Source organism: Pituophis catenifer, unplaced genomic scaffold (assembly GCF_029215685.1).
Source record: "Pituophis catenifer annectens isolate HBS135680 unplaced genomic scaffold, rPitCat1.0.hap2 SCAF_1, whole genome shotgun sequence".
Classification (NCBI taxonomy): domain Eukaryota; kingdom Metazoa; phylum Chordata; class Lepidosauria; order Squamata; family Colubridae; genus Pituophis; species Pituophis catenifer.
The window spans coordinates 176,137,975-176,164,922 of NW_027256881.1; the positions used below are offsets into that span (position 1 = coordinate 176,137,975).

The 26,948-nt window shown below is 41.1% G+C and overlaps 1 protein-coding gene across 1 annotated transcript in view; it reads right to left on the reverse strand.

The window, feature by feature from the left end:
• Positions 1 to 8,648, reverse strand: part of UNC80 (unc-80 homolog, NALCN channel complex subunit) — a 186,147-nt gene extending 177,499 nt beyond the window's left edge. The window contains exons 1-3 of the mRNA XM_070956783.1: positions 8,557 to 8,648; positions 5,709 to 5,757; positions 159 to 315 (exon numbers count right to left, since the gene is read on the reverse strand). Coding sequence (XP_070812884.1) covers positions 159 to 315; positions 5,709 to 5,757; positions 8,557 to 8,648 — 298 coding nt within the window. The remainder of the gene's footprint in view (positions 1 to 158; positions 316 to 5,708; positions 5,758 to 8,556) is intronic.
• Between the last annotated feature and the right edge of the window lie 18,300 nt (positions 8,649 to 26,948).

Sequence of the window (26,948 nt, forward strand, 5' to 3'; positions counted from 1 at the left end):
CCTCCCTCCCTCCCTTCTTCCCTCCCTCTCTTCCTTCTTCCCTCCCTTTTTCTAATGGAACTGAAATGCAAGTCATAAATCTTTAATCTGAACTGTTACAGTAAAAATACAGTAATGTCTAACCACAGTTGTTTTTAAAATCTCAGATGTGCACTGACCTAACTTGTTTCGGTTGGAAAGCAGAGTGGCTGTGCAGTGAAGGACATGTGGTAAGGCAGCTTGAACCAATTCCCAGCGTGAAATGCTCTGGATGGCTTCAGAAAGAGCTGGTGAAAGACCATGCAGCTTGTTTTCAACCAAAACTCTTTCAAAGGACTAAAATGAAATGAGAGGAGAAAAAACCCTTAGTTTAGGTTTTTGAAACTTTTACTATATTCTCTTTTTTATACACTTTGCTGCTGTTGGTGAAACATAAACTTACTAAAAGAAGGCAGATCTTTCATGTAACATTTTGCCTTGCTGTTTTTTGTAGCAAATATTAGCAAAGAATAGACTGGGTGCATTTATGTTTTAAATTTCATGTAGGTGTATCAGAGAACTGGTTGGATCATGATTTTTTGGAGCCATGGCTCTATGTGTAAAATGATACATATGTTTATTATCCATGCTTGAGTGCTTGTCTTATACTCACAACAATTACGCTTGCTCAATTTTTGTCTTATGCTAGCATTCATGACTTTATTGTTCGTTCAAGGATATTTCTAAAGGATAAGGTCTTTATTAAACAGGAAAAAAATTAATGATGGCATTGCTACCCTGATAGACACAAATTAATCTGGTGCTGCTTTTCCCTTCAAATGAACTGATTATCCTAAAGAGTCTCATGCTTTACCATACACAAATATGTAGCTTGGGCCATTTCCCCCAATAAATCAGAATAACAGAAGGGTTATTGGAAGGGACCTTGGAGGTTTTCTAGTCCAAGGCCCTGCTCAAGCCAGACAAATGGCTGTCCAGTCTTTTCTTAAAAGCCTCAGTGATGGAACATCCACAAAATCTGAAGGCAAGACATTCCATTGAATAGCTATAATGTTTTGATTCATTTCTTTAATCTTTCTTTAATCCTGTTATCAGTGGATATTTTCTTGTATAGTAGTTTCAAAAGTTACTTGAAGATTTATTGGACACTGTTAAAACTGTGATTGGCAGGAATTGCAAGTCAACTCATTCAGTCAACACAGGTTTTACATCTATTTTCAGACTGAGAGGGTCATATGTGGAATAGTAATTTCCAATAACTATTTGGGACTAGGACAAAGACAGATAAGATTATGAAGACTAGGGTGGGAAAAAAACTTTAAAAGCAGTATTAACAAGAAATATAGCTCTCAAAATGAAGCTTAATAACAATGCTGGGAAACTATTGGAGAGGCAGCATTGTTGAAAATTGTAACTTTCCAATAAATATGATTTGTAACACACTTAGTATATCTTTGATTTTATTCAGTTTGATCAAATTGTCAAGTGAAAAACAGACATGAGCTGGTATATTCAAGGAACCAGTAATCAGCTTCTAATTTGTTGTTAATTCCCATCCAGAAAATTTGATAATTTTTCAAAAATAGCTAGATATTTATTTTACTTAAAAAATGATAGATGAGGAATCTGATAAAATGGTCTAAGACAGTCAAGTAAACTGGAACAGTTATGAGTTCTCCAATATAGAATACTATAGAGGCAAAGAAACTTAATATGAACTAGCAAAATGATGTAGATGCAAAAAAGAACATTTTTTTTAAAAAAATGTATAATTTCCAGGTCATAGGAAGTAATAGTTCCACTTGAACCCTCAACATCGAGAATTGTATTCAGTTCTGGACACCATATTTTAAAAAGGATTCAAAGAAACTTGATCAGGTTCAAAAAATATAACTAATATAATCAGGGAACTAGAACATCCTAGAAACAATGATAGAAGGGTAAAAATGTTTCCTCAGAAAAAAGATTACTGAAGTATTTGGCTTTGAGAAAATAACAACAACAACAACAGCAACAATATAGGGAGGGGTTATTGATAATTCTTCAAATACCAGAAACGTTATCACCCATAATAAAATCAAACTCTATTCTCTCTTATTCAGCATGAAGAATCAATGTATGTAGAAAGAGATTTAAATTACAGGATTTCAATCATTCTGATTGAATGATGGGGTAAAATCCTGTTTAGTTTAACATCAGAACCATTAACTCAGAAAATAGTGGGCTCCCCTTGAATAAATGTGTTCCCAATTAGTGCATGTTGGATTCAGTGCATGAATAACAAAATAACAGAGTTGGTAGGGAACTTGAGGTCTTCTAGTCCACCCCCCTCTTCAAGCAGGTGACTCTACCATTCCAGACAAGTAGCTATCCAGTCTCTTCTTAAAAACCTCCAGTGATCAAGTACCCACAACTTTTGAAGGCAAGTCATAGAAGTGATGACTACCTCACTGGTAGGAGGAATGTCTACTGCAAGAGAGTACCTTTTTATCTACTTGTTAGCATTGAGCAGAAACAGATAATTGTATGTTTTAGTAACATGGGAACTGCAAGCCATCAATCTTCTACTGTACATTTTTTCCAGAAAATCTCTTAGCAATGGCTTGAACATTAAATATATCACTTTAGATCTCTATTCCCATCTTAAGAAAATAATGACAGAAAAACAATTGATGATTTAGCTAACTACAATTTTTCTAAGACAAAGGCAAGACTATTTCATATTTTTATAAAGTTCCATCCACAATCCTTTATCTAAAGCTTCGATTAATCATCTTTTGTTTAAGTCGATCTGAGGACTGCAGTCCTGATTACACTGCTCTTGGTCTACTGCCCCTCTCCTTGCAACTGGCCCAGTTCTGAACAGTATTCTGTCTTGTTGGGGAAGTGCAATTGACCTTTAAATGATATAATTATAGTGACAAATATGAGAAATAGAAAAGGGATATTCTAAAAATAGTGCAATATCACATATTTCAGTGACTTTAGCAGGGCAAATCACAAAAATACACAGGATATATTCAGTTTTTTTAAAAAAATCCCTGATGTAATCATCATTGGTTATGGTTATGTCATTCTGACCTTGGAAAAATTACAAGAACAGTCCTGGAAAATAGGGCAGATCAACCTGACCAAGCCTGAAGGGGCTTAATATATACAGCTGGTAGCTCAAGCAATAAATGTTTCATTTGTACTAAAAAAAAAAAAAAAAGCCCCACTTGATATGATGGTCATGTCCATGACAAAGTTTATAAGCAGCAACTTTCTCTCTGCTGGTGCAGCAGCAGTTGAGACCAGGATATATGCTCAAACTATGAGACGATAAAATAGGAGAAAGCTATAACAATCAGAAAAAGTATAAAAATATATATGGGAAAACGACTCCTATAATATTCTGCATTTGTTGAAAACTAACAGTACTCATCAAGCTCTAAATTTTTATTCTGCCTTCTTCTCTAGATCAGGAGCCATCTTGGTTGTGGATCATAACTTATTTTCCTGAGTAGCTAGCTGGTAATTTCTAGTAATGTTTTGACCTCATCAGGAAAGGCATCTTTTGGCTCAATTTAAAAATTATTTTCAAGAATTTGAGGACTTAAACCCCACCACCATCCCCCATTGGTTCAATATCAAGCCACCAAAATTCGCAATAACCAAATTTCATCATCCAAAAAACCATCATGAACTTTGCTTCCCCTTGTGCAGCACCCCTACACACACACACCTGACTTTTTATAAAGCTATTATTCTATGTGTTCTTCATTCTCTGGTTGTCTTGTGTTCACTTCTTGGTATTGTTTTGAGGTAGACTACCTTCAATTCTTTTCATTGCTTCTTCTGGTACATCACCCAGAATATTCAGGTTAAGATGGGTTACAAACATTGCAAACCAACCAACCAACCAACCAACCAATCAATCAATCAATCTCTGTGTACTCCCTGGGATATAAATTTTAGCAAGGAGCATATTCAAAGTCTTTGACACAATGATGCTTTTTTGAGGGGTAACTATCTAATTAAGTCTACATTCTAGCATTGGGCAAGTTTTCTGTAGAGAATCGCAGAGATCACCATGGGAATGAAGGAAGTGGTTAGCAAAACATGATTTAAGGCTGAGAAAATGTGAGAATATTAGAAAGAAACATGATCTGGTTCTGTCTTAACTCTCTCAGTATAAGAAGGAGGAAAGGAAACACACAATTGAGTTTTTCAAGGTTTTATTATTATAGCGTTTACCAATAAAGTAGAGTTCTACTACTTCTCATGAAGTCTGTTTCCTGACTTGGCCTATCTCAAAGGGACAACAATTTGAAAACAACTAGACAGTCATGTTTTATGTCTCATCCAAACATAGCATGCCTCTGCTATTCATTGAAGTACCCCTCCTCCTTTTTTAAAGAGCAGGCTGGTTTAAGAATCATCTTATTTTAATAAATTAACTTCATCATTTTTCAGGCTACACAGCCCTATTAAATATCTGTTCTGAAGCAGATCTGATCAGATACCTCAGACCAATCAATCTTAACAACTAGGAATAAATACCATTTTTCTCTGCCTCCTACTCCTTAGGTTTCTATAATTGCAGAGGAGTTTCACTGAATTCTTGTTGAAGTTTCCTCTAGTGAGATCTTTGTTTAAAACCTTACGGACACTGGCTTGTTAAAATTTTATCAGATGTGGAAGCCTGGCTTCTTGCTCAGAGATTTTTCTTTTTAATTGGAAGATTTGCTCTGTCCTCCTTCCCTTAGTCCCCAGCCCTAGTTCTCTTGTCAATTGGCAAGCCATTGCCTTCACATCTCCTCCTCCATAACTTTTTTCAGTTAATACCTGAAACTGTCTCCCATTTCACTGGGATAAAGACACCCAAGAATCTATAGTGGATGGCAGATGTTTCTGCTTCCAAATTTGGAAATAGAAATGAAATAAGAGTTATACCCAGTAACTGGACAGTGAGTTCTTGTCCAAAGGAACTAAATTCTTCAAATTACTCCCAGACATTTTGTTCTTGGCTAAATTATATTAGATGAATTGTAATTTAGTAAATCCCTGGGGGGGGGGAACCTTGATTCTAAATATGGCAATATCCAAAAGCTAAATAAACATGGAGAAACTGTATTACTAGATTCTTCAAAGAACAATAATATAAGAGACCACCAAAATCTTAAGAGGAAAATGTTTATATGATTTTTTGTTTTAAAAAAAATCAACAAAAACCCAGTATTGATTTTGCCTGGCTTTTCTTACAATTTACATGTCTTAGTCAGCATTTTTTCCATTTAAAAATGCTTTGTAGCTATTTAAAAAGTTAGTGCCACAACTCATCTTTTTCAAAACTTCAAACATAAAAGACTTTTCTAGATTGTCAAAACCTTCTTCTGTCTCCAAAAAGATCCTAGCCATTGTTTGATTATTTGGATTCGTGTTGTCAATAACATTCAATATATGTCTAATGTAGTCTCTCATATATTTATTTGGGACAAACCTGATCAGGTTTATTATATATGTATTCTTCCTGAAAGTATCACTTACTTAAAATTTACATTTAGTAAAAAGTACACCATTCAAAGGGGAAACCATGGACCTAGCCTGTCTCAATCAAACATTTAACTATCAGTAGTGAAATGAGTAGTATGTTTGACCCACTGAGTTGAACATAGCTTCCTGAGTTTCATGTTAAAAGCAAGCAATTCATGCACATCAGTAAATCAAAAACATCAAAAATCACATACCACACAAGAAGCTTCATATTGCTTTCCCAATTTGGGTCTCAAAAATGCACTGAAAAAAGACATAGATGTTGTTAAAACAGGATTTTAGGTATAGTATATTATTAAATATTTTGATTCATTGGCACAATTGTTTAGTTTATATAAGTGTATATGTGTGTTTAAATCGATAGATGACCTGTTAGAAATATATAGTGTCATTTCAAAATAGCAATAGCAATAACATTCAGGCTTATATACCATCCACTTTTTACAGCACTCTCAAAGCGGTTTACAGAGTCAGCATATTGCTCCCAATAATCTGGATCCTCATTTTACCAACCTTGGGAAGATGGAAGCCTGAGTCAACCTTGAGACTGTCAGGATTGAACTCCAGTCTGCGGGCAGAATTAGCTAGCAGTACTGCATTCTAATCACATGGGGTCTTGAAATCCCATGCTATAAAGCTAGCAAGTATCTCCATGTGGCTGCTATGGAGAACATTTTCCAAGATACAATTCTTATAACAAGCAAATGTACACCATAAGTGCAGAACCTGATATGTAAGCTCCAGCACACATTTTGAATAAAGTTTAGGATCTCAGAGAGGGAAACTTAGATGGTAAATGGGTGGCTTAACTATAGCACAGGGTTAAGGAAGGCATCATTTTACCACTTAAAAATTCTCAGGCACCCAGCCAAAATAAAGCCAATATTTTTGATAGAGGGCTTGAACAGCACAATATATTTATACCTATTTAGGCCCATTAACCACTTCCCCCTAAGGCTAAATATTTATGTTATAATCAGTCCAAATTATAATTGCATCACTAATTATATCCCTCTGTGCCCTTGAAAGTGAAAAGCATTTTTTTTCTTCTGTGCCCACAAGGAAGTTGCACACCCCTGCCCTATCCCATTTTTTGCACATGATATATATCCTGATAGATATGGGATGGGATTGCAGCTAAAGGGGAAAACAATCCTATTCAGTAAGAGTCATTATTTGAGTCCTTGGGTCCTCCAGGTTATATATGAGCAGGAACCAGTAACATTAATAGATCTGCAACAAGTGATGTGATTGGACAGTAGAGCCCTAGATTTTCTAGCCTGCAGACACAGTGGAGCATGCACAACACATGCTCAAGTAAACTGGTTGGCATAAGGTGGTGCTTGCCCATTCCCAAAATGGTTGTCATGACAAATGTGGCCAGTCACAAAACTGTCAAGGCAAACTGGTAAGGTTGTTCATTGTCAGGACCCCAAGATACTCAGTACCAGCTCTGAGTTTGGCTTTTTCTTATTTATTTTGTTTTTTTCTGCAGCTACTTAACATTTTTAATAATTAGGACAGGGCTGCAAGAGCCCTCAAAAATGTCAGCAGCAGGAAGTGAATATTCATCCAGCTGTCTATCTAAGATGTTTATCATATGCCTTTAAAAAAAAAAAAGAATGGCCTGAATTGAGTTAATTTGTGTAATACTTACTTTTCATCTTATAAGAAATAATCTAATACCCCACCAATACTGGAAAATCATGATGAACATCTGAATCAAGTCTGATGGAGGGAGGGGAATGATAAAGCTAGATGGTACCAAAAGTATGAACTTGTCCACCCTCCATTAACACAATGCCATCGTGTCCCCATTCCTACTAATCATGACACAAAGAAATGGTCAGTCCACAGGTCACGGTTTTAAAAGCTGTAGCCTGTAATTATGGAAGAAGTGAACCATTATATCTTTAATTCAACCTTATTATCTTCTATGATATATACCATAACTAATCTTATCTTACTAAAGTAATTGTCAGCAAGAATGAGCTGAGCATCCTGTTTCGAAAGATAAAGTGCTTGTTATATAGTGACTTTTATCAATGAAATCCTTTAAATTGTACATACATAATCATTATCATAAATATTAGGTGAATCAAATAAATCTTTCATTGAACTGCATTTATGTCAGTTAGAAGAGACTAGAAAATGACATCCCTAAGAAATGTTAGAATTACCTGTTAGAATTCATTCTTGCCATTGTTAATGTTTTATTATAGGTAAATATAGTTTTTTAATGAGTTGGGGGTGAGTTTCCATAGGTTGTTAATGTTCAATTTTATCTGGAAAGAAGGGATGTTCATAGATAGACAATGCATGTATACAGACAGTTAAAACTAATACAAAAAGATGATTTATTCTTTTGCTGAACAATTTTAGTAATGGTTACTGTATGACTTTTCTCAACCTTAACTGCTTAATTGCTTAACGCATTGTAAGCTGCCCTGAGTCTCCGGAGAAGGGTGGCATATAAATCAAATTAAAAAAAAAAAAAACCTTGTGAAAATGGGTAACTGAAACTACAATTCAAAGCACACCCAATTGTGGAGTAAGATGGAAGGAGGGAAGTTATTCATGGGACTTGAGATGATTTTCTAGGGGTCAGATACAGTTTCCCAGATTTCATCTTCTTGTGCAATGTTGGCAGTTGACTCCAGTTGCAAAATGGATTTTCTTATGTTTCTTTGGATGGATAGCCCGACATCCTCTGACACCTGCTGCAGCCCTGACTTATTAGAGGTCACTGAGGAAGTGGTTTTATGGCATGCAGCGCTGGCACTTGGCCAGCAGAGACATCAGGCTGCAAGCTGAGGAAAAGGAGAGAGCATGGTTGTATCTTAACTCAGCCCCCAAATAGAGACCAACGGTAGAGGGCAGCAAAGAGTCCGAGGTTTCCGTATCTCTGCTTCTCGTTGGCCTGCCTTCGATCTCTTGGAATCAAGAACCTACAGGCGGGCGAAGAGCACGCAATTCTTACTGGAATCTCAGCCCTTGAATCCCAGCGAGGTTTAGCCGGCAGCGCCCCCTATTCTCCCTTACCTGGTTTGCCTCCACAGGAAGGTCTGGATAGGCAGCGGAACCCCTCGGCCGCTCTCCTGGTCCTGGCCTTCTGAGCTTTTCCTCTTCACCATGGTGCTGGTTCCTGTGCCTCAACAGCTGTTAGCCCATGTCTCTGCTCCGCCGCAGCAGCCCTCTCTGCCTCCGGCTCCGCTGGTGCAAAATGGCTGCAAAAACAGCGGCCGCAGCCAAGCAGGGAGAAATCAGCGCAGCTTGCGAGGAGGCGGCGGTGGCGGCGGCAGCCAAGGACAAGAGGATACTCGCCTCCCGTCCCGCATGATTCCCTTCCTTCAGAACCTCCTTCTGTGGACAGCAACTAGCGCGAAGGGACCTGCGCGTGATGTGTCAAGGGGATACCAACGCGGGGGGAGGCGACGATGGAGAGGAGCGGCGCCACCAACGGATAGCAAACTCCCCGATCTGAAGTGGAAAGTTTTGGGAGCAGCAAGGGCTTCTCGAATTTCCATCCTTCACAACCATAAACTGTAATTAATTCATTCTCTAGAATGGTTCCTTCTTTATGCAGTAATATTTCCACTCTTGGCTCCAGGCGAGGGGGGCTTACAGTAACAACTAACTTGTTGATAGAATCATATAATCTATATCTGGAAGGGGAAAGACAAAGAAAGTAAATGCTGAAAACTCCTCCTTAATCAAAAGTATCTGTCGAAATTGAAGCAAAGCAGTATCACAATCACAGGAACAGATCTAGGAAGCATACAGAACATTCCTCTTCTGATTTTATTCCACAGCAACCCTGTGAAGTAGGATAGCTGCTCATTTAGAGAGCTTTCCTGGCTTTATAGTATTGTTTGCAGGGACTGGCAGCAGCACTCCAGGACTCAGATGAGAATGTTTTCCCAGTCTCTCTCCCCTCGCCTTGCCCCCCCACTCCCCATAGATAGGGCAGAGTTTTTCAAACTATATTCTGTAGACCCCAGATTTTATTTTTTTTATTTATTTATTTTAAATTTGTATACCGCCCTTCTCCCTGAGGACTCAGGGCAGTGAACAGCCAAGTAAAAACATAAACTGCAAACATTAAAATACAATTAAAAAGATATATATAAATTTGGCCCCATGATTAAAAACAATAACAGACAATTAAAAACATTTTAAAAAGTGCTAGGCCAGCCCGGCTTGCTGGAAAAAGAAGGTTTTAAGGGCACGGCGGAAGGCACCGAGGTCTTGGATTCTCCTTATCTCTGGAGGCAGCTGATTCCAGAGGGGAGGTGCCCCCACAGAGAAGGCCCTCCCCCTGGGGGTCACCAGCCTACATTGTTTGGCTGATGGCACCCCGAGGAGGCCCTCTCTGTGGGAGTGCACAGGTCATGGGAGACTGTCGGTAGCAGCAGGTGGTCTCGAAGATAACTAGGTCCTATGCCATGGAGCGCTTTAAAGGTGATAACCTTTATCAGATATCCAGATATCCACAGGAAGTCTATGGGATTCTATGAGAGACAACAAACTAAGAAAGAAGTAAACAAACAAATGTGTTTCCCTCAAACATAATTGAAATTTCTATCATTTGAGTTTTATCTCTTGATTAGGGATTTAGAAGGTTTTTTTTTACAAACAAACAAACAACAGGTCCAATAGAAGAGAATATTTGTGGCTCAGGGTTCAACTGTGGGGTTCTTGGTGCTCTCTGAGCTTAGTGCTCTTGTTGCAGACATTTCATTACCAAACTAGGTAATATCATCAGTACACTGCTTATGTTTCTTAGTTTGGTAATGAAATGTCTGCAACAATAGCACTAAGCTCAGAGAGCACCAAAAACTCCACAAATGCCTTGTCTTTCTTATAGACAATTCTTAAGTCTGGGATGTTATGTGGCAGGCACCTGTCTGTTTGAATTCTAAAGTTCCAGAACAATTTAGTTTCTTCATTTTCTATGACTTTCTCTATTTTATGGTCCCACCAGTTCTTGTTTGCAGGCAAATTATATTTCTTGCAGATCTTCCAATGCACCATTGTTGCTATTTTGTCATGCTATTGCTTGTATCCAGTGTGTATGATCTTCTTGCAGCAGGACCAGGTGATTCATTGTTTCTTCAGCTTGTTTGCATAGGTGGCACTTACTGCCTGTTGCTGTCTTCTCAACTCTGGCTTTACATGCATTGTTCTTAAGGCTTAGTCTCGTGCAACTAGAATTAACACCTCTGACTCTTTCTTCAAATTTCCTGCTCTTAGTCATTGCCAGGTCCTGTTATTATCTGCTTTCTCTGTTATTATGTAATGCCCTGGATGTGTAATGCTTTGTCTTCCCATGCCTCCTTTCTCTTCTTCATTTGATCTTTCTTGTCGGCCAGTTTGGTAACTTTAGTACTCATTATGCCTTTCTGGTATACTAGCTTCACTGCATCGTCTGCCTTTCAGACTGTCTTTCAGATATTCTTCCAAAGCCCTTATATCTTCTTCAACCATCTGATGTACTTGCAACATTCTACGCTCACCCATTTTCCTTGGTAGGTAGAGCCTGTCAAGGCCTTGTGTGGATGAAGGGCTTGATTCATTGTCATGGCTATTGGCTATTTAAAAGGATAATGTTGAGCAACAATTCCATTTCAGATGGCGTTTTTCCATGCAGCTTCAGATCATCCATGAAAATGAGCAGGGGTGAAATGTAAAATTTGTTACTACCGGTTCTGTGGGCATGGCTTGGTGGGGGTGGGGGTGTTAATGTGACTAGGTGGGCATGGCCAACTTTTTTTTTTAACTTTTCAAAGCATTTTTTCTAATGCTTTGAAAAGCCTCTGCCAATCAGGCAACTCAGCTGGGATCGTCAGAGAGGCATTTTAAAAAATACCTCTCTGCCAATCAGGCAACTCAGCTGGGAGTTGCCAGAGACTTTTCAAAGCATTTTTTTTACCACCTCTTCGGCCAAGAGGTTGTAGAAAAAATGCTTTTAAAAGTAAAAAAAAAAGCCTCTGATGATCGTGTGGCTCAGCTGGGCATGGGGGGGGGGGCAGAGATTTTTGCTACCGGTTCTCCGAACCACCCACCGCCATCGCTACCGGATCAGGTGATCCGGTCCGAACTGGGAGCATTTCACCCCTGAAAATGAGGCTTAATAGCTTGTCAGATGTTTTTGAAGTTTAAAAGCCATAACCTGATTGGTTCAGTATTGTTGACAGAGCAATCAGCACAAGGAAAAACAGTAGTAGTGATAGTGAATCTACTTGAAAGATTCCTATCTTGATATTAACATCTTCCAATCTATGACCATTGATCAGCAACTGTGTCTTCCATTGTGCCTTTGATGTTTGCACAAACTTCTGATATTTCTACTGACTCTTGTTATTTCTAGGCACTTTATTATCCATTCACTTGGCAGAGAATCAAATGCCTTCTTGTGACCAATGGATTGTTAATGGATTGCTAGAAACATTTATAGTTAGAGATTCTGCCTATAGAACCTGCTGATCTTCTTGATCCTCTAATAAAGTTTGCTGCTTTATTATTTCCTCTCTCTTTTTTTGAAATTTTTTTTTATTAAACACATATTAAAACATTGGACATGGTGAATACATTTTTATTGTTAACAATAAAATAATGCCAGCATTATCAGTTTAAAATCACCTTTCCTTCGAAAATGGATTTTTGAAAATCTTTTTATTGATGGTTAGCTAAGTACCAAGATGAAGTCTTTCTCTTTTTATATTTATACAATTTACAAGCTGACAGCTACAGATGTAGCCAGGCAGAAGTGTTATAAGTAGGAGAGGGGAACACTTTTAGGCCTCCAATTAAATGAAAACAAGAATGTTTGATTCAACTGTTGATACAAAATATAAGCTCAGCAGGATTTATGGAAGATCTTTAATGTTCTGGGAATACAGGAAAGAAGCTCTTCTCTTGAGATAAATATCAAGTTTGAGCTTTGTCATCACAAAAAATACTATTCAGGCTATGTTGAGAAGTCTCTCTGGCCGGCAGATTATGAAATGAGAGGAATTTACTAGTTCCCTCTTGAGCTCTTTTTGAGCAAATATATTCAACAGGAGTTGAATCCTCATGTTGAAGGAATGTTCTCCATATGAAAGCTTTGTCTCAACAAAAGTTGAAGTTGAGCAAACCAATTCATTATGAGAAAGTGCAAAGACTACCATGGATATACTAATTTCTCAGCAACTTCTTAAATTTAGAATATTTCTTCATATGAACTCTGGAAATGCAGTGAGGCAAGGATACTCAGAAAAACAACAGCCACAAATATTATTACCTAAGATGATAAGGAAGACATGATGCTGGTTATAATACTTCTGCCTGGTTGTATTTGTAACTGTCAGCTTATTATCATCAAAATAGAAAAAGAGAAAGAATTCATCTTGGTACTTAGTTAACCATCAAGAAAAAAGATGTCTCCATTTTCAAAGGAAAGGTGATTTTTAGCAATTAATTTTGCATACTAGAGATGGTTCAGTAGTTGCTATGACACTCATGCTGTGTTTTATGACTGCTTTGATTCTATGCAGCAAATAATCAAATGACACAACACAAAATAAATAGATATTTCTAATGCAGAGGATATTAGAATATGCATCGCTCTCTCTTTCTCTCACACACACAGCAAGCAAGGAAATGTGTGAGAGTGTGTTCTCACAAACATACATTCTACTTCTGGCCTAGGTATCCACATTCATTTGCTAAATATTTTTTGACAATTACTTAATTTTGCATCTAATTGAGATGCCACTGGACAGATGCTGGTTAGGGAATTTGGGGAGTTGAGATCCACACATCTGAAAGTTTCCAGGTTTGAAAAAGCACTGTACTATAGTTAGAAAGGAGTGTTTTGTAAAGCTTGCATAACCAATAGATAACAACTAAGACATAAAGTAATTAAGAAAAATGAACCAGCAGAAAGACATAGGCTTCAAGACATGCTTGGGGGGACGGGGGGGAGTTGAATTAAAACTTGGAGTACTTATCTCAAATGATCTAAGTGCCAGAGCTCACTGTAACAACATTGCCAAAAAGGCATTAAAAGTTGTTAACCTAATCTTGCATAGCTTCTTCTCTGGTAATATTGTACTACTAACTAGAGCATACAAAACATTTGCTAGACCAATTCTCGAATACAGCTCATCTGTCTGGAACCCACACTGCATATTGGACAACTACAATTGAGAGAGTCCAGAAATATTTCACGAGAAGAGTCCTCCATTCCTCTACCCACAATAGAATACCTTATGCCACTAGACTTGAAATTTTGGGCTTAGACAACTTAGAACTACGTCGCCTTTGGTCTGACCTAAGTGTAGTACATAAAATTATCTACTACAATGTCCTACCTGTCAATGACTATTTCAGCTTCAACCCACAACTATACATGAGCAAACAATAGATACAAACTTAAGGTAAACCACTCGAAACTGGATTGCAGAAAATATGACTTCAGCAACAGAATGGTCAATGCCTGGAATGCACTACCTGACTGTGGTTTCTTCCACAAACCCCCAAAACTTTAATCTTAGATTGTCTACTGTTGACCTCACCCCATTCCTAAGAGGTCTGTAAAGGGGATGCATAAGTGCACCAGCTTGCCTACCGTCCCTGTCCTAATATTTCTTTTTACTCTCACTCTTTTCATATATTCAAATTATGTTTATACTTTTACCTGTTATCTAATGCTTGATGAAAAAAAAAATAATCAACCTTGTTGATAAGTCAGTAAGAACAAAGATACTTAATACCTTTCACTGACAGCAATAAAAATAGAGAACTTTTTTTGTGATGAATAAGTGTGAACTAATATAAAAAGACTAGTTTGGTGTAGTGGAAAAGTGCTAGATTAAAAAACAGGAGACTATGAGTTCTAGTCCCGCATTAGGCATGAAAGCCAGCTGGTGGGTGACTTTGGGCCAGTTTGGGCCTCTTTTTCAGCACAATTCACCTCACAAAGTTGTTATTGTGGGGAAAACAGAGGGAGGAAGGAGTAGTGGTATATTTGCCATCTTGAGTTATTTGTAAAAATTATAAAGATGAGATAAAAAAAATCTAAATAAATAAACCATCCCCAAAAACATGATGGAGGTCATGAATCATTGATCATTATATCTATCAAATCAGACCAAAAGTAGATTATTGAGAATCTCATTAAGTTAAGGGATATGGAAGGAATATTTGCAGGGCAGGGGAATACATCCATCAAGTGCATTCCAGACTGCAGAAAGCCAGACTGACGTAGGAGTGATGACTGTCTTATTAGGCTCAGGCTCAACCCATCCAAGACTGAGTGGCTGTGGTTTCCGACGTCCCGATATAGTCCGCTGGTGCCATCGCTGACTATTGGGGGCGAATCATTGGCCCCCACGGAAAGGGCTCGCAACTTGGGCGTCCTCCTGGATTCACGGCTGTCTTTAGAAGAGCACTTGACGGCCGTGACCGGGAGGATTTTTCATCAGGTTTGCCTGATCCGCCAGTTGCGGATCGGGACTCTCTACACACAGTCATTCATGCCCTCGTCACCTCTCGTCTGGACTATTGTAACGCTCTCTACATGGGGCTCCCCTTGAGGTGCACTCGGAGGCTCCAACTGGCGCAGAGTGTGGCCGCACGGGTGGTTATGGGAGCGACGTGGAGTTCCCATGTAACACCTCTCCTGCGCGAGCTGCACTGGCTCCCGGTGGTCTTCCGAGTGCGCTTCAAGTTCTGGTTATCACCTTTAAAGTGCTCCATAGCTTAGGACCTGGTTATCTACGGGACTGCCTGCTACCACCAATAGCCTCCCATCGGCCAGTACGCTCCCATAGAGAGGGGCTCCTTTGGGTGCCATCGGCCAAACCATGTCGACTGGTGGCCCCTAAGGGGAAAGCCTTCTCTGTGGGGGCACCTACGATATGGAATGAGCTCCCCCCAGAGATACGGAGGATCCCGGATCTGCGCACCTTCCGTCGCGCGCTTAAGACTTTTTTATTTCATCAAGCTGGCCTGGCCTAAATCTTCTCCCCTTTTTAAATATAAATTTTAATTTGTTTTTAAATTATGGGGTATTTTAAATTCAGCCAAATTATTTAATTTGTTTTTAATTTATTTTAAATTTTTGTATTTATGTGTTTTACCTTGTGGCTGTTCACCGCCCTGAGTCCTTCGGGAGAAGGGCGGTATAGAAATTTAATAAAATAAATAAATAAATAAATATGTCAAGAGTAAATGATGGCAGTCCTTTCCAAGGAGATTTTCCTGGACCCCAAAACATAATACTCATTTCCAAATGCTCCCTTTTCAGGCAAAATATTTAAAAAAAGAGTCACCATTCAACCCCAGATGCTCTGGGAGAAAATCATCCAGGCTCACAAAGAGATTTGAAAGCATAACTTTAGTTTGATAGTTTAGTGTAGAGTTAAGCTGAAAAATAAAAAGCTCTGTTGGAAAAATAGGGGGAGAGCAACTCTGTTGTTCCTTATGGATATATGCTTGCCTTTTGACAGTACTGATCATGATGTCTAAGGGCATCAGCTCAGTGGGTATTCCACTTTTATCTGTAGATGATCATAGAGGAAGCTTTGAAGAAACTTGTTTTGTCCTTTGGATCCTTTCGTTAGAAAATGCTGCAGAGTGTTTATGTCCCTTATGCTGTTTAACACAGACATGAAACTGCTGACTCTGAAGTGGGGTATTCTTTCCAATTCTATTTCTCTGTTGTCAGAATCAGATGCTGCAGTGCTGGGACTAGCCTGCTGTTTCCATAATTCAACACCGCCCCCCTCCGAATGAGAATCAGTGAAGTAACCCTGAATCTCAAGAAAATGGGGCTCTTTTGAGGTTTCATGGAATCAGCAATTGAGTACATTTTTTTTGAGATGGGAGGCTCTTTAATGTAGCATTCTGTTAGCAAGCTGAGGTTGCTTTGCTGACACAGGGTTGGCTGCCAATTACGGCTATTCCTAAAAAAAAAAAAAAAGGATCGCCAGAGTACAATACTCAGATCAGTCCATATGGGCTTTTTTTCAGGGTAAAGCAGAAGTTGCAGCTAGTGCAAAATGTGTGGTAGCTAGACTCTTATCTGATGCAACATATAGGAGTCATACAACACTGATTCTAAAGGAGCTGTCGACTACTCTGAGTGCAAAGTATTAATGAGGCAATAAACAGTTTAGGACATTCATGGGAACTGGAAGGCCTAAGAGTGATGAGGCAGGAATCAATGCTTCCCATGCTGGAAAGAAGCACCATGTACATGTATGCCAGCATCCAAACACACTTTAAACTAGAAGGCCAGAAGAAGGGAAAAAATCACTGAGAATACATATATAAAGCCTCCCTTCAGTTCAAGGCTTACTTCTTGCTCACACTAAAGATCCTAAAACAGGTAAGTCTCATCTGGAAGTCATCTGCTGAATCAGGACAAGAGCTAATTCAGAGTAAAATGTCTGAAGATCTGTGACTTATTGCCAGTGCCTAACAAGAACATCCTTAGTGCAAACTAACTGCCATTAGATGTGTCTGTATAATTTTAAATGGCTGTTGTTTTATTGATTATTCCCTATGATTTTTAATGGTAGTCAAATAAGAAATGTTTTAAGCATATAAATGGAATGTCCCACTGCAGAACTTGAGGAGAAAAAGTGGGTAGGGAAGAAAATGAAACAAACAAACAAACCTCCAGCCCCAAAATAGCAGTCATTTCAAAAGTGACACTAGTTGAGACATAAATCTCTATCAGATGAATTTTATTATAGTCCTACACCATAATAAAAACCAAAAAGCTATTTAGCATGACCGAAATAATAGTAAAATATCAGAAGTCATTGCAGATACTGTGAAACAATTACTAAATCAGTTGCCAGCTTGTTAGGCCCTGCCAGAATTTGCAAACTGTAGAACAAAACTTTGCTACAAACATAGAAGTGGATTCTTATACGAGCATAGAAATTATAAATAAAATAAATCTGCATACCCGAGGTAAGCAAATAGAGATGAGATTAGGCTAATGATATAGGATGGTGGCAGTTATTCATTTGATGGCACTGGCAGGGCATTGAATAATTGCCTACATGCAGCTTTTCTTGACTTTTCTTTCTCTGACTCAGGTAGAAAGAGTATTCACATTGACTAAAGTTAATGGCCTTCCAAATGAGGAATTGTGATATGATTGAGATATTGAGCTGGTTTTAATATTACAACAGGCTATTTGCAAATATGTCTCTTGGCAAGGAGGCCTGCTCATTTTGGCCTGCCATGTCCAGAACCATTGCTACAGTGCAAGCATGGCTTGGTCATAGCCCAGCATCAAGATCATCTCAGTGGAAAAGCCTTCAGAGTCCTATTTCTTGGCAAGTGGTTTTTTTTTTCCAACTAGAGTTAGAAGTATCAGTTAATATGAGAAGACCAAATCATTACAAAAAAGGATAACTTTGGCCCACATGCAAAAATGCTCAGCCAGAGGCCAATCTCAACTTTACTGATGCCTATTCCCTGTTATAGATCTTGTTTGAAATAAAGCAAATAACTTGAAATATATTCCATAAGAATTTGGATTGTGCATTCTCCAACATGATGCTGTTATCACCAGCATCTGCAATGTGTGTGTGTTTGTCAAAAAGGCAAGATGATAGTTGCAACAACATAATTAGAGTCCCAACCCTTTGTATTGTATGTGCAACATTGATACACCCACAAAACAAGGAGGGTTTGGCTCGTGTTTTCAAGGCTGCCATCTTATCATTTTTTTAAAAAATTCCTTCTGCAGAAAGCAGTAGCTGCCAGACAATTGGGTCTCAGATAGTTTCTATCTACATGCAAGAAAAATGCAGGAAAAAATCAGTTTATATTATTTAACTAAAACGTGTTTTCTAAAAATCAAAATATCTTCTTTCCTGGTCCTGTTTAGAAACTAAGCCAAGTTAAAATGGATGCTGAGCAGAACCACCTTATTGCTTGAAGTCATTAAGATCAATTATATGGCTGAGATCTCCAATCAGTATATGGCATCATCTAGTGGTTGAAATTCCATATTACATCTACTTTGCAGTAAATATGGCAAGAACAAGATGCATTTCAACTCTGCGGTTCTACATTTTGGAGGGAAGACATTTGGATGTTTGCATGAGTTAAGACTAGAGGCTAGCTGGTAATGAGACTGAAGAAATGATATTGGTAAGCTGAGTGTCTTTGGGTGCTTTTCACCTTCTCTGAAACATGCACATACACAAACACAATCACCCAGTGGCTGTTAGCAGGCTACTTGAAGATTCCTTCATTTTATTAGCCTTGGATTGCTAATAAACCTCCTGTAAGCATCAGCAATTTGTCTTGCTTTTTCCACTGTAAATCCTTACTTCAAAACTACAGCCCTACCCCCATTACACTAAACGCCAAAGAAGTGATAGGATGGAGATGCTGTTGTTGCTTATTTTGTACACTACCCAACTTTCTAGAAATATGTTAAAAATAGGGAATAGAAAATGTGTTGTAACAAAGGAGCAGATAATTTCAACACTTTTATTTATTTATTTATTTATTTATTTATTTATTTGTTTTTTTGTTTGTTTGTTTGTTTGTTTATTGAATTTCTATACCGCCCTTCTCCCGAAGAACTCAGGGCGGTGAACAGATTAAGATTTCATATACATATAATAATTTTTTTTTATTTATAAACAGTAAATAATAAATTGAGTCAACTTGGTGTATCTGCTAAGACCTTGGCATAGAATTTAGATGTTTATGCTAGCCCTGCTTGTTGAAACAGAAAGGTCTTCAGGGCATGTCGGAAAGTGCGAAGATCTGGGATTATTTGTATTCCAGGGGGCATTTTGTTCCAAAGAGTAGGTGCCCCCACAGAGAAGGCTCTCTCCCTTGGAACTACTAGACAACATTGTTTTAATGATGGTACTATGAGTAGGCCTATTCTGTGAGAGCGTATTGGTTGGTGGGAGGTTATCGGTTGCAGCAGGTGGTCTCGTAAGTACTCAGGTCCTAAGCCATGGAGCACTTTAAAGGTAAGAACCAACACCTTGAAGCGCACTCAGAAGGCCACTGGAAGCCAGTGCAGCTCGCGTTGAAGAGGTGTTACATGTGAGCGCCATGTTGCTCCCATAATTACTCACGCGGCCGCATTCTGGACCAGTTGGAGCTTCCGGGTGCACTTCAAGGAGAGCCCCAGGTAGAGAGCATTGCAGTAGTCAAGTAGGGAAATGATGAGGGCTTGAGTGACTGTGCGTAATGAGTCCCGGTCTAGAAAGGGACGCAATTGGTGAATCAGGCGAACCTGATAGAAAGCTCCTCTGGCCACGGCTGTTATACTATCTTCTAAAGACAGTCATGCATCCAGGAGGATGCCTAAATTGTGAGCTTTCTCCATGGGGGTCAATGACTCGTCCCCAATAGTTAGTGATGGGACTAACTGGCTGTACCGGGACACCAGCAGCCACAGCCACTCAGTCTTGGAAGGGTTGAGTCGAAGCCTGTTTCTCCCCATCCAGACCCGTACGGCCTCAAGGCACCGGGACATCACTTCAAGGGCATCATTGGGGTGGTTTGTGGTGGAGATGTACAGCTGAGTGTCATCAGCGTACAGATGACATCGCACCCCAAAACCACGGATGATCTCCCCCAAAGGCTTCACATAAATGTTGAACAGGAGAGGCTAGATGACCGACCCCTGTGGCACCCCGCAAGTAAGGGGTCTCAAGGTCGATCTCTGTCCACCTGTCAACACTGACTGCGACCTGTCAGAGAGGTAGGACAAGAACCACTGTAATACGGTGCCTCCCACTCCCAGCCCCTCCAACTGGTGCAGCATGATACCATGATCAATGATATCAAAAGCCGCTGAAAGATCTAATAGGACCAGGATAGAGGAACATCCCCTATCTCGAGCCCTCCAGAGATCATCAACCAACGCGACCAATGCTGTTTCTGTGCTGTATCCAGGCCTGAAGCCGGACTGGAACGAGTGTAGATAGACAGCTTCATCCAGGTACTGTGGGAGCTGTTGTGCCATCACACTTTCGACAACCTTCACTAAAAAGCGAAGGTTGGAGATTGGACGGTAGTTTACTAAAACAGCCGGATCCAGAGAGGGCTTCTTAAGGAGGGGTCTCACCACTGCCTCTTTCAAGGTGGGAGGTAAGAATCCCTTGCTCAGAGAAGTGTTAATAATTCTCTGGAGCCAGCTACGTGTAACCTCCCGGGTAGCCAGCACTAGCCAGGAAGGGCACGGGTCCAATAAACATGTGGTCACATTCAGCTTCCCCAGTAACCTGTCCACGTCCTCAGGAGTCACAGTATCAAACTCATCCCAGATAATGTCCTCAAGATCTGCCCTTGTCATTTCATCCAAATTAACCCAGTTAGAGTCCAAGGCTTCCCGAATCTGAGCGATTTTATCGTGCAGATATTGTGCAAAATCTTCAGCTCGTCCTTGCAGAGGGTCTTCCCGGGCTCTCAGCTGGAGTAGAGAGCGGGTAACCCTAAACAAGGTGGCTGGGCGATTATCTGCCGATGCAATAAGAGAGGAAAAATAGTTACATTTTGCCACTTTTATCGCCACTAAGTAGGTCTTAATATAAGATCTCACTAGTGTTCGGTCGGATTCGGAACGGCTGGTCCTCCAACTGCTCTCTAGGCTTCTTTTCCAGCGTTTCATCTCCCTCAGCTCATCAGAGAACCAAGGAGCTGGGTAGGTTCGACGCCGGGTCAGAGACCGCAAAGGCACGACCCGGTCTAAAGCACCAGCGGCCATCCTATCCCAGGACGCCACTAGGTCTTCAGCTGAGTCATGAGCCAAGGTCTCAGGAAATGTCCCAAGCTCCATCCGGAACCTATCAGGATCCATCAGGCGCCTGGGGTGGAACCATTTAATTGATTCCGCCTCCCTGCAGTGGGTTGTAGTGGTCAGAAGGTCAAGCTTAAGGAGAGAATGGTCTGACCATGACAAGGGTTCGGTGAGTATATCCCCTATATCTAGACCATTCAGCCACTGGTCAGAGATAAAGATCAAATCCAGAGTGTGCCCCCCCCCCGTGTGAGTAGGGCCATGAACTAATTGGGTCAGGTCCATGGCCATCATGGAAGCCATAAACTCCCAACCCCCTTCAGACGTTTCACCAATGGATGGCAGGTTGAAATCTCCCATAACCAGTAGCTTAGGAGTCTCAACTGACACCTCGGCTATTACATTGAGGAGCTCAGGCAGGGCTGCTGATACGTGGCAGGGAGCCAGATATGCAATCAACAGGTCCATCTGTAACCCATAACCCCACTTCATGAGAAGGGACTCACATCCGGTTGTCTGAGGGACAGTTACTTCCCTAGGGTCAAGACCTTCCTTTATAATGACCGCCATACCTTTACCCCTGCCCCGAGTCCTTGGCTGATGGAATGCACAGAAACCTGGTGGGCACATTTCCAAGAGGGAGACCCCCCCTTCATTGCCCAACCAGGTCTCTGTAATACCTGCCAGGTCCGCTTTCCCCTCCTGAATTAGATCACAAATGAGGGGGGCTAAGACTAAGACTCGGGCTCTGAGACCTTGAGCAACCAAAGGAATGAGAAGAGCTTTGGAGGTCGGAGCACGCCACCGCTTGAAGATAGGGGGTGCGTACCCCCCTGACATGATATGGCCTCCTGCTCCCACCATATCTGCCCCTCCCAACCATAAACTTGATGGAACAGTCCATTTCCATGTCAGTAATAAGTCTGCCTATTCCCAGTTCCAAGTTTCCTATGATGTCATTTTGTGTTGACTTTGGCTTCACTTTTGGAAAATTATTTACTAATCCCTCCCTCTGTGGATTGCCCCCCAAATCCACATGATCCACCCTATTTATACCCACCCCCCTTTCAGAAACCATTAAGATTTTGGTTAGAAAATTAGATAAGAAAGCCCTTAATCCCTTCTTAGCACCATGCCACCTCTTGGGATTCCAAAATCCGTCATCAAGGTAGGCCCTCAATAATGTGGAGGGCCAAATTTGCAAGAGGGGGGAGTCTCGCAATGCCAAGAGTTCGGTCGCCAAATACATCTAGTAAGTCAGATGGGTATAGTATTTGGGTCTGGTCCAACAGTCTGATGTAAGAATCTTGAGGCAGGCGAGTAATAAATTCAGTGTGGATAAGAAACTGGTCTCCCTTGCCCTCTCACGGCAGGGGGAAGGAGTTTAGTGCTATCTCAGGATGGACAGAGGATAAAAATCTAGTCATCCTCTCACGGTGGCTCGTTCTGAATGAGATGGTCGTAATAAATTTGTTGTTCCGTCTGCTCAAATGATGTTAGTAATTTGAAACTCCCTCAGCATCCACATTAGTAGCTGCCTAGACAGTGTATGACAAGAGGGTGGCTCAGTTGGAAATAAAGCCAAACAGTGAAGGTAGAATGATAATAGCTCCATGGGGGCGGGGGGTAGATGTATATAAATAGGGAAGGTAGTCTAGGTGGTGAAAGTATAGTCTTGAGGCAGCTAGGTCAGTGTCAAAATCAAGGTGGTAATGTATAAACTGGAGGCGGCTGGGTTAGGGACTAGCTGAGGCAGAGAATTGAGAAAGGCGGGGGAGGCCTCCAAGGTGACCATATAGATAGTCTTATTGTCAATCTCTGGCCTCTCCTACTCTCGGCATATTGAATAGTCCTCTGCATATATTGCCAGGCTCCAGACTTTAGATTATAATGATGTCTTCCAATTCCAGCAAGGGTCTAAACACCTTGCGTGATTCAGGGCACTCAAGGCACTCCAGGGGTTAATAGTTTTGAGATTCCCTCTGATGACGTTGCAAGCTGTCACTGGCCTTAGCTCAGGCCTTTTGAAGAGGTAGTCATTTCTGCCCCAGCAGCTATCGTCGGTGAGGGCAACTTCAGGTTTCCCGGCAAGTCTCCAAACCAATTTGGAGCCCCCAGGGTGTCTAGGGCTCGACAGGGACTACCATGGTGTCGGTTGCCGCTGCCGCCCACCACCATTGTCGTTCCAACTGTCGTTGCTTTAAGAATGGAGGAACTGATGTAACTGCCAGTAACGGAACTGCTAGAGTTAGCCTCCCATGGTGCCTTCACATGCCAATATCTGCCCAGCTCCGATGATCCAGAGGGTGAGAGAAACCTCGTTGAGCTGGGAAAAGGCTCCCCTAGTTGGTGCTGGGGCTGAAGGGAGTTAAATCAGCCCCAGTGGACCTCCAAACGACCCAAAGCCTCCCCATCATCAGACGGAGATTAGGCGAGAGCTGCCATCTTGGCGCATGCGCAGAAGAATATTCTCTATATTTTAGAAAGTGGAAGAGGTTACATCTCTTAAAAAGAAAGCATAAAGGTTTCTTAGAAATTTGCTCAAATTGTTCTTCAGGTATCTCTTGAAAAATAGCCGTTTTAGCAAAACACTTCTAAAAGAACACCTTCTCTCCATTTCTATTATCTCAGGCAGGCAAAAGCCTGGGTGTATCATTCAGCCAACCACAAGAGGGCACCAAAGGGATACAGAAAATCCTCTTGGCTATCATCTAGTGGGTATTTGCATTTTTGCAGTACCTGTAATTTTTTGTACAAAATCATCCTCTTTTGTTCATCTCATTCTTCTCTTAACAAAAACACAATGTACTGCTGTGAAAGGCCCTATGCTAAAGAACCAGTTTGGAATTGTTTTCAATTGTTAAAAGGGCTGTTTGGATCTATTTAATTCAAAAAGAATTTGATTTAGCTATGAAATAATTGTGTTAGCAATACAGAACTGGGCACCATTTGTTCATATCTATTTTATGGACATCCCCAACCCCCTTCCCACCCACTGAATGTATTAAACCTGCCAAATTCTCATGTACCCTAGATGAAAGCCATTTGCCTCCAACAAGAATCATTCCCTCTCCCTCCCACCCAGACCTAAGAATGATGGACATATAGGCAGAACATGTAACTTGACTATTTAAATCTGGTCTTCTAAGTTGTCGGTTTTCACCTAGACATAAGAAAGTGGGTCTTGACTTCAGGTTGATGTTGCGGCAAGAACAGCTGGAAAATAGTGGAGCTCCACCAGGCTCTGTGAAATGCAGCCGGTAACTGCTTGCTGGGAGACCCTACGGGGTTAAAGTTAGGGGACTTGGAGGAATAATCTTGGGATTGATCAAACTTTATAAAGAATTGATTTTTTCTGGAGTCTTTAGATATTGGGATTTCAGAGGTATATTAACTTGTTAATAGACTCCACAGGAGATAATCTAGACCCGTACCAGTCGGGCTTCAGGCAGGGGCACAGCACAGAAACAGCATTGGTCGCGTTGGTGGATGATCTCTGGAGGGCTCGGGACAGGGGTTGCTCCTCTGTCCTAATCCTATTAGATCTCTCAGCGGCTTTTGATACCATCGACCATGGTATCATGCTGCAGCGGTTGAGAGGGTTAGGAATAGGGGGCACCGTTCTGCGGTGGTTCTCCTCCTTCCTCTCCGACCGCTCACAGTTCGTGTTGGCAGGGGGGCAGAGGTCGACCTCGAGGCGTCTCGCATGGGGAGTGCCACAAGGGTCGGTCCTCTCGCCCCTTCTGTTCAACATTTATGTGAAGCCGCTGGGTGAGATCATCCATGGTTTTGGGGTGAAGTGTCATCTGTACGCTGATGATACTCAGCTGTACATCTCCACCCCAGACCACCCCAACGATGCCCTTGATGTGATGTCTCGCTGCCTGGAGGCCATGCGGGTCTGGATGGGGAGGAACAGGCTCAGACTCAACCCGTTCAAGACCGAGTGGCTGTGGCTGCCGGCGTCCCGATATAGTCAGCAGGTGCCATCACTGATTATTGGGGGTGAATCTTTGCCCCGCACAGAGAGGGCTCGAAATCTGGGTGTCCTCCTGGATGCACGGCTGTCTTTAGAAGAGCATATGACAGCCGTGGCCAGGGGGGCCTTTTATCAGGTTCGCCTGATCCTCCAGTTGCAGCCCTTTCTGGACCGGGACGCCTTGCGCACGGTCACTCATGCCCTTGTCACCTCCCAGCTGGACTATTGTAATGCTCTCTACATTGGGCTCCCCTTGAAGAGCACTCGGAGGCTCCAACTGGTCCAGAATGCGGCCGCGCGGGTGGTTATGGGCGCAACTTGGTGTGCCCGCAAGACACCCCTCCTGAGCGAGCTGCACTGGCTCCCAGTGGTCTTCCGGGTGCGATTCAAGGTGTTGGTTACCACCTTCAAAGCGCTCCATGGCATAGGACCCGGATACCTTCGAGACTATCTTCTGCCACCAATAGCCTCCCACCGACCAGTCCGTTCCCACAGAGTTATGTCGGCTGGCGACACCCAGGGGGAGGGCCTTCTCTGTGGGAGCCCCAGCCCTGTGGAATGAACTGCCCCCAGAAATACGTAAGATCTCTGACCTCCGGGTGTTTCGCTGCGCACTGAAGACCCTGTTGTTCCGCCAGGCAGGGCTATCAACATAATAATTTTAAATTGGGGTATTTTAAATTTTTGGGGTTTTAAATCGGCCAAATCTATTTAATTATTTTAATTTTTAATCATTGTTGTGTCCTGTGTTTTTAAATTGGCTGTACACCGCCCTGAGTCCTTTGGGAGAAGGGCGGTATAGAAATAAAATTATTATTATTATTATTATTATTATTATAAAGTTTTATGAAGAAATGTTAGAAATAATGACAAAGAATTATTAGAAGTTGATGGGAATATTTAAAGATAAAGATGTGAAAGTAGAAGACTCTCACAAGGACATGATGGGACTGTCCAAAGATAAAGAAGTGAGTGTAGAAGATCCTTAACAAATAGTAGGAAAAAATCAGAGATGGTATTCAGCCAGTTCAGACCAGTTTGCCCGAACCGGTAGTGGAAACTGCAGGTGCCCACCCACCCGCCCCGACTTTATGCCATCCTATTTAGGCACATTTGTGAAGTCAGGCGCTTGCGCGGAAGGCACGCGCACCAGCAAAGTGCATGCATGGAAGGCCGGGCACATGCGTGGACGGGGTGCATACGAGCAAAACGAGTGTGAGTGAAGTGCCCTACCGGCACATTTGCGAGCCGGTAGGGAAAGTAAGTGAATACCACCTCTGGAAAAGATGAACAAAATATTCAGAAGATAGATGAGAAATCAGAAGGAGTGATGGAGGAAACAAACCAAAATAAGCTAACAAAGACAAAAATAATGATAAGATAATAAAAATAAAGATTAAGAATCCAATAGTTAACTCTGTAAGAGCTTACAATAGCACAGAGAAAAAAAATGAAGCCTTCCCCAAAATAATGAAAAGGTTATGGATGGGCATCCAAACAATGCAGCAGAAGGAGATAAGGGGTTAGGTAGAGGGAACATTCAGATTATGTAAAAATGCTAGAAAGAAATATAGAATACCAAGAGAGAAATATAAAAGAATTACCAAAAAGTCAATAAATGATGAAATTCAAAACAGGCTGAGAGATGACGGATAGAGATACAATATTTTG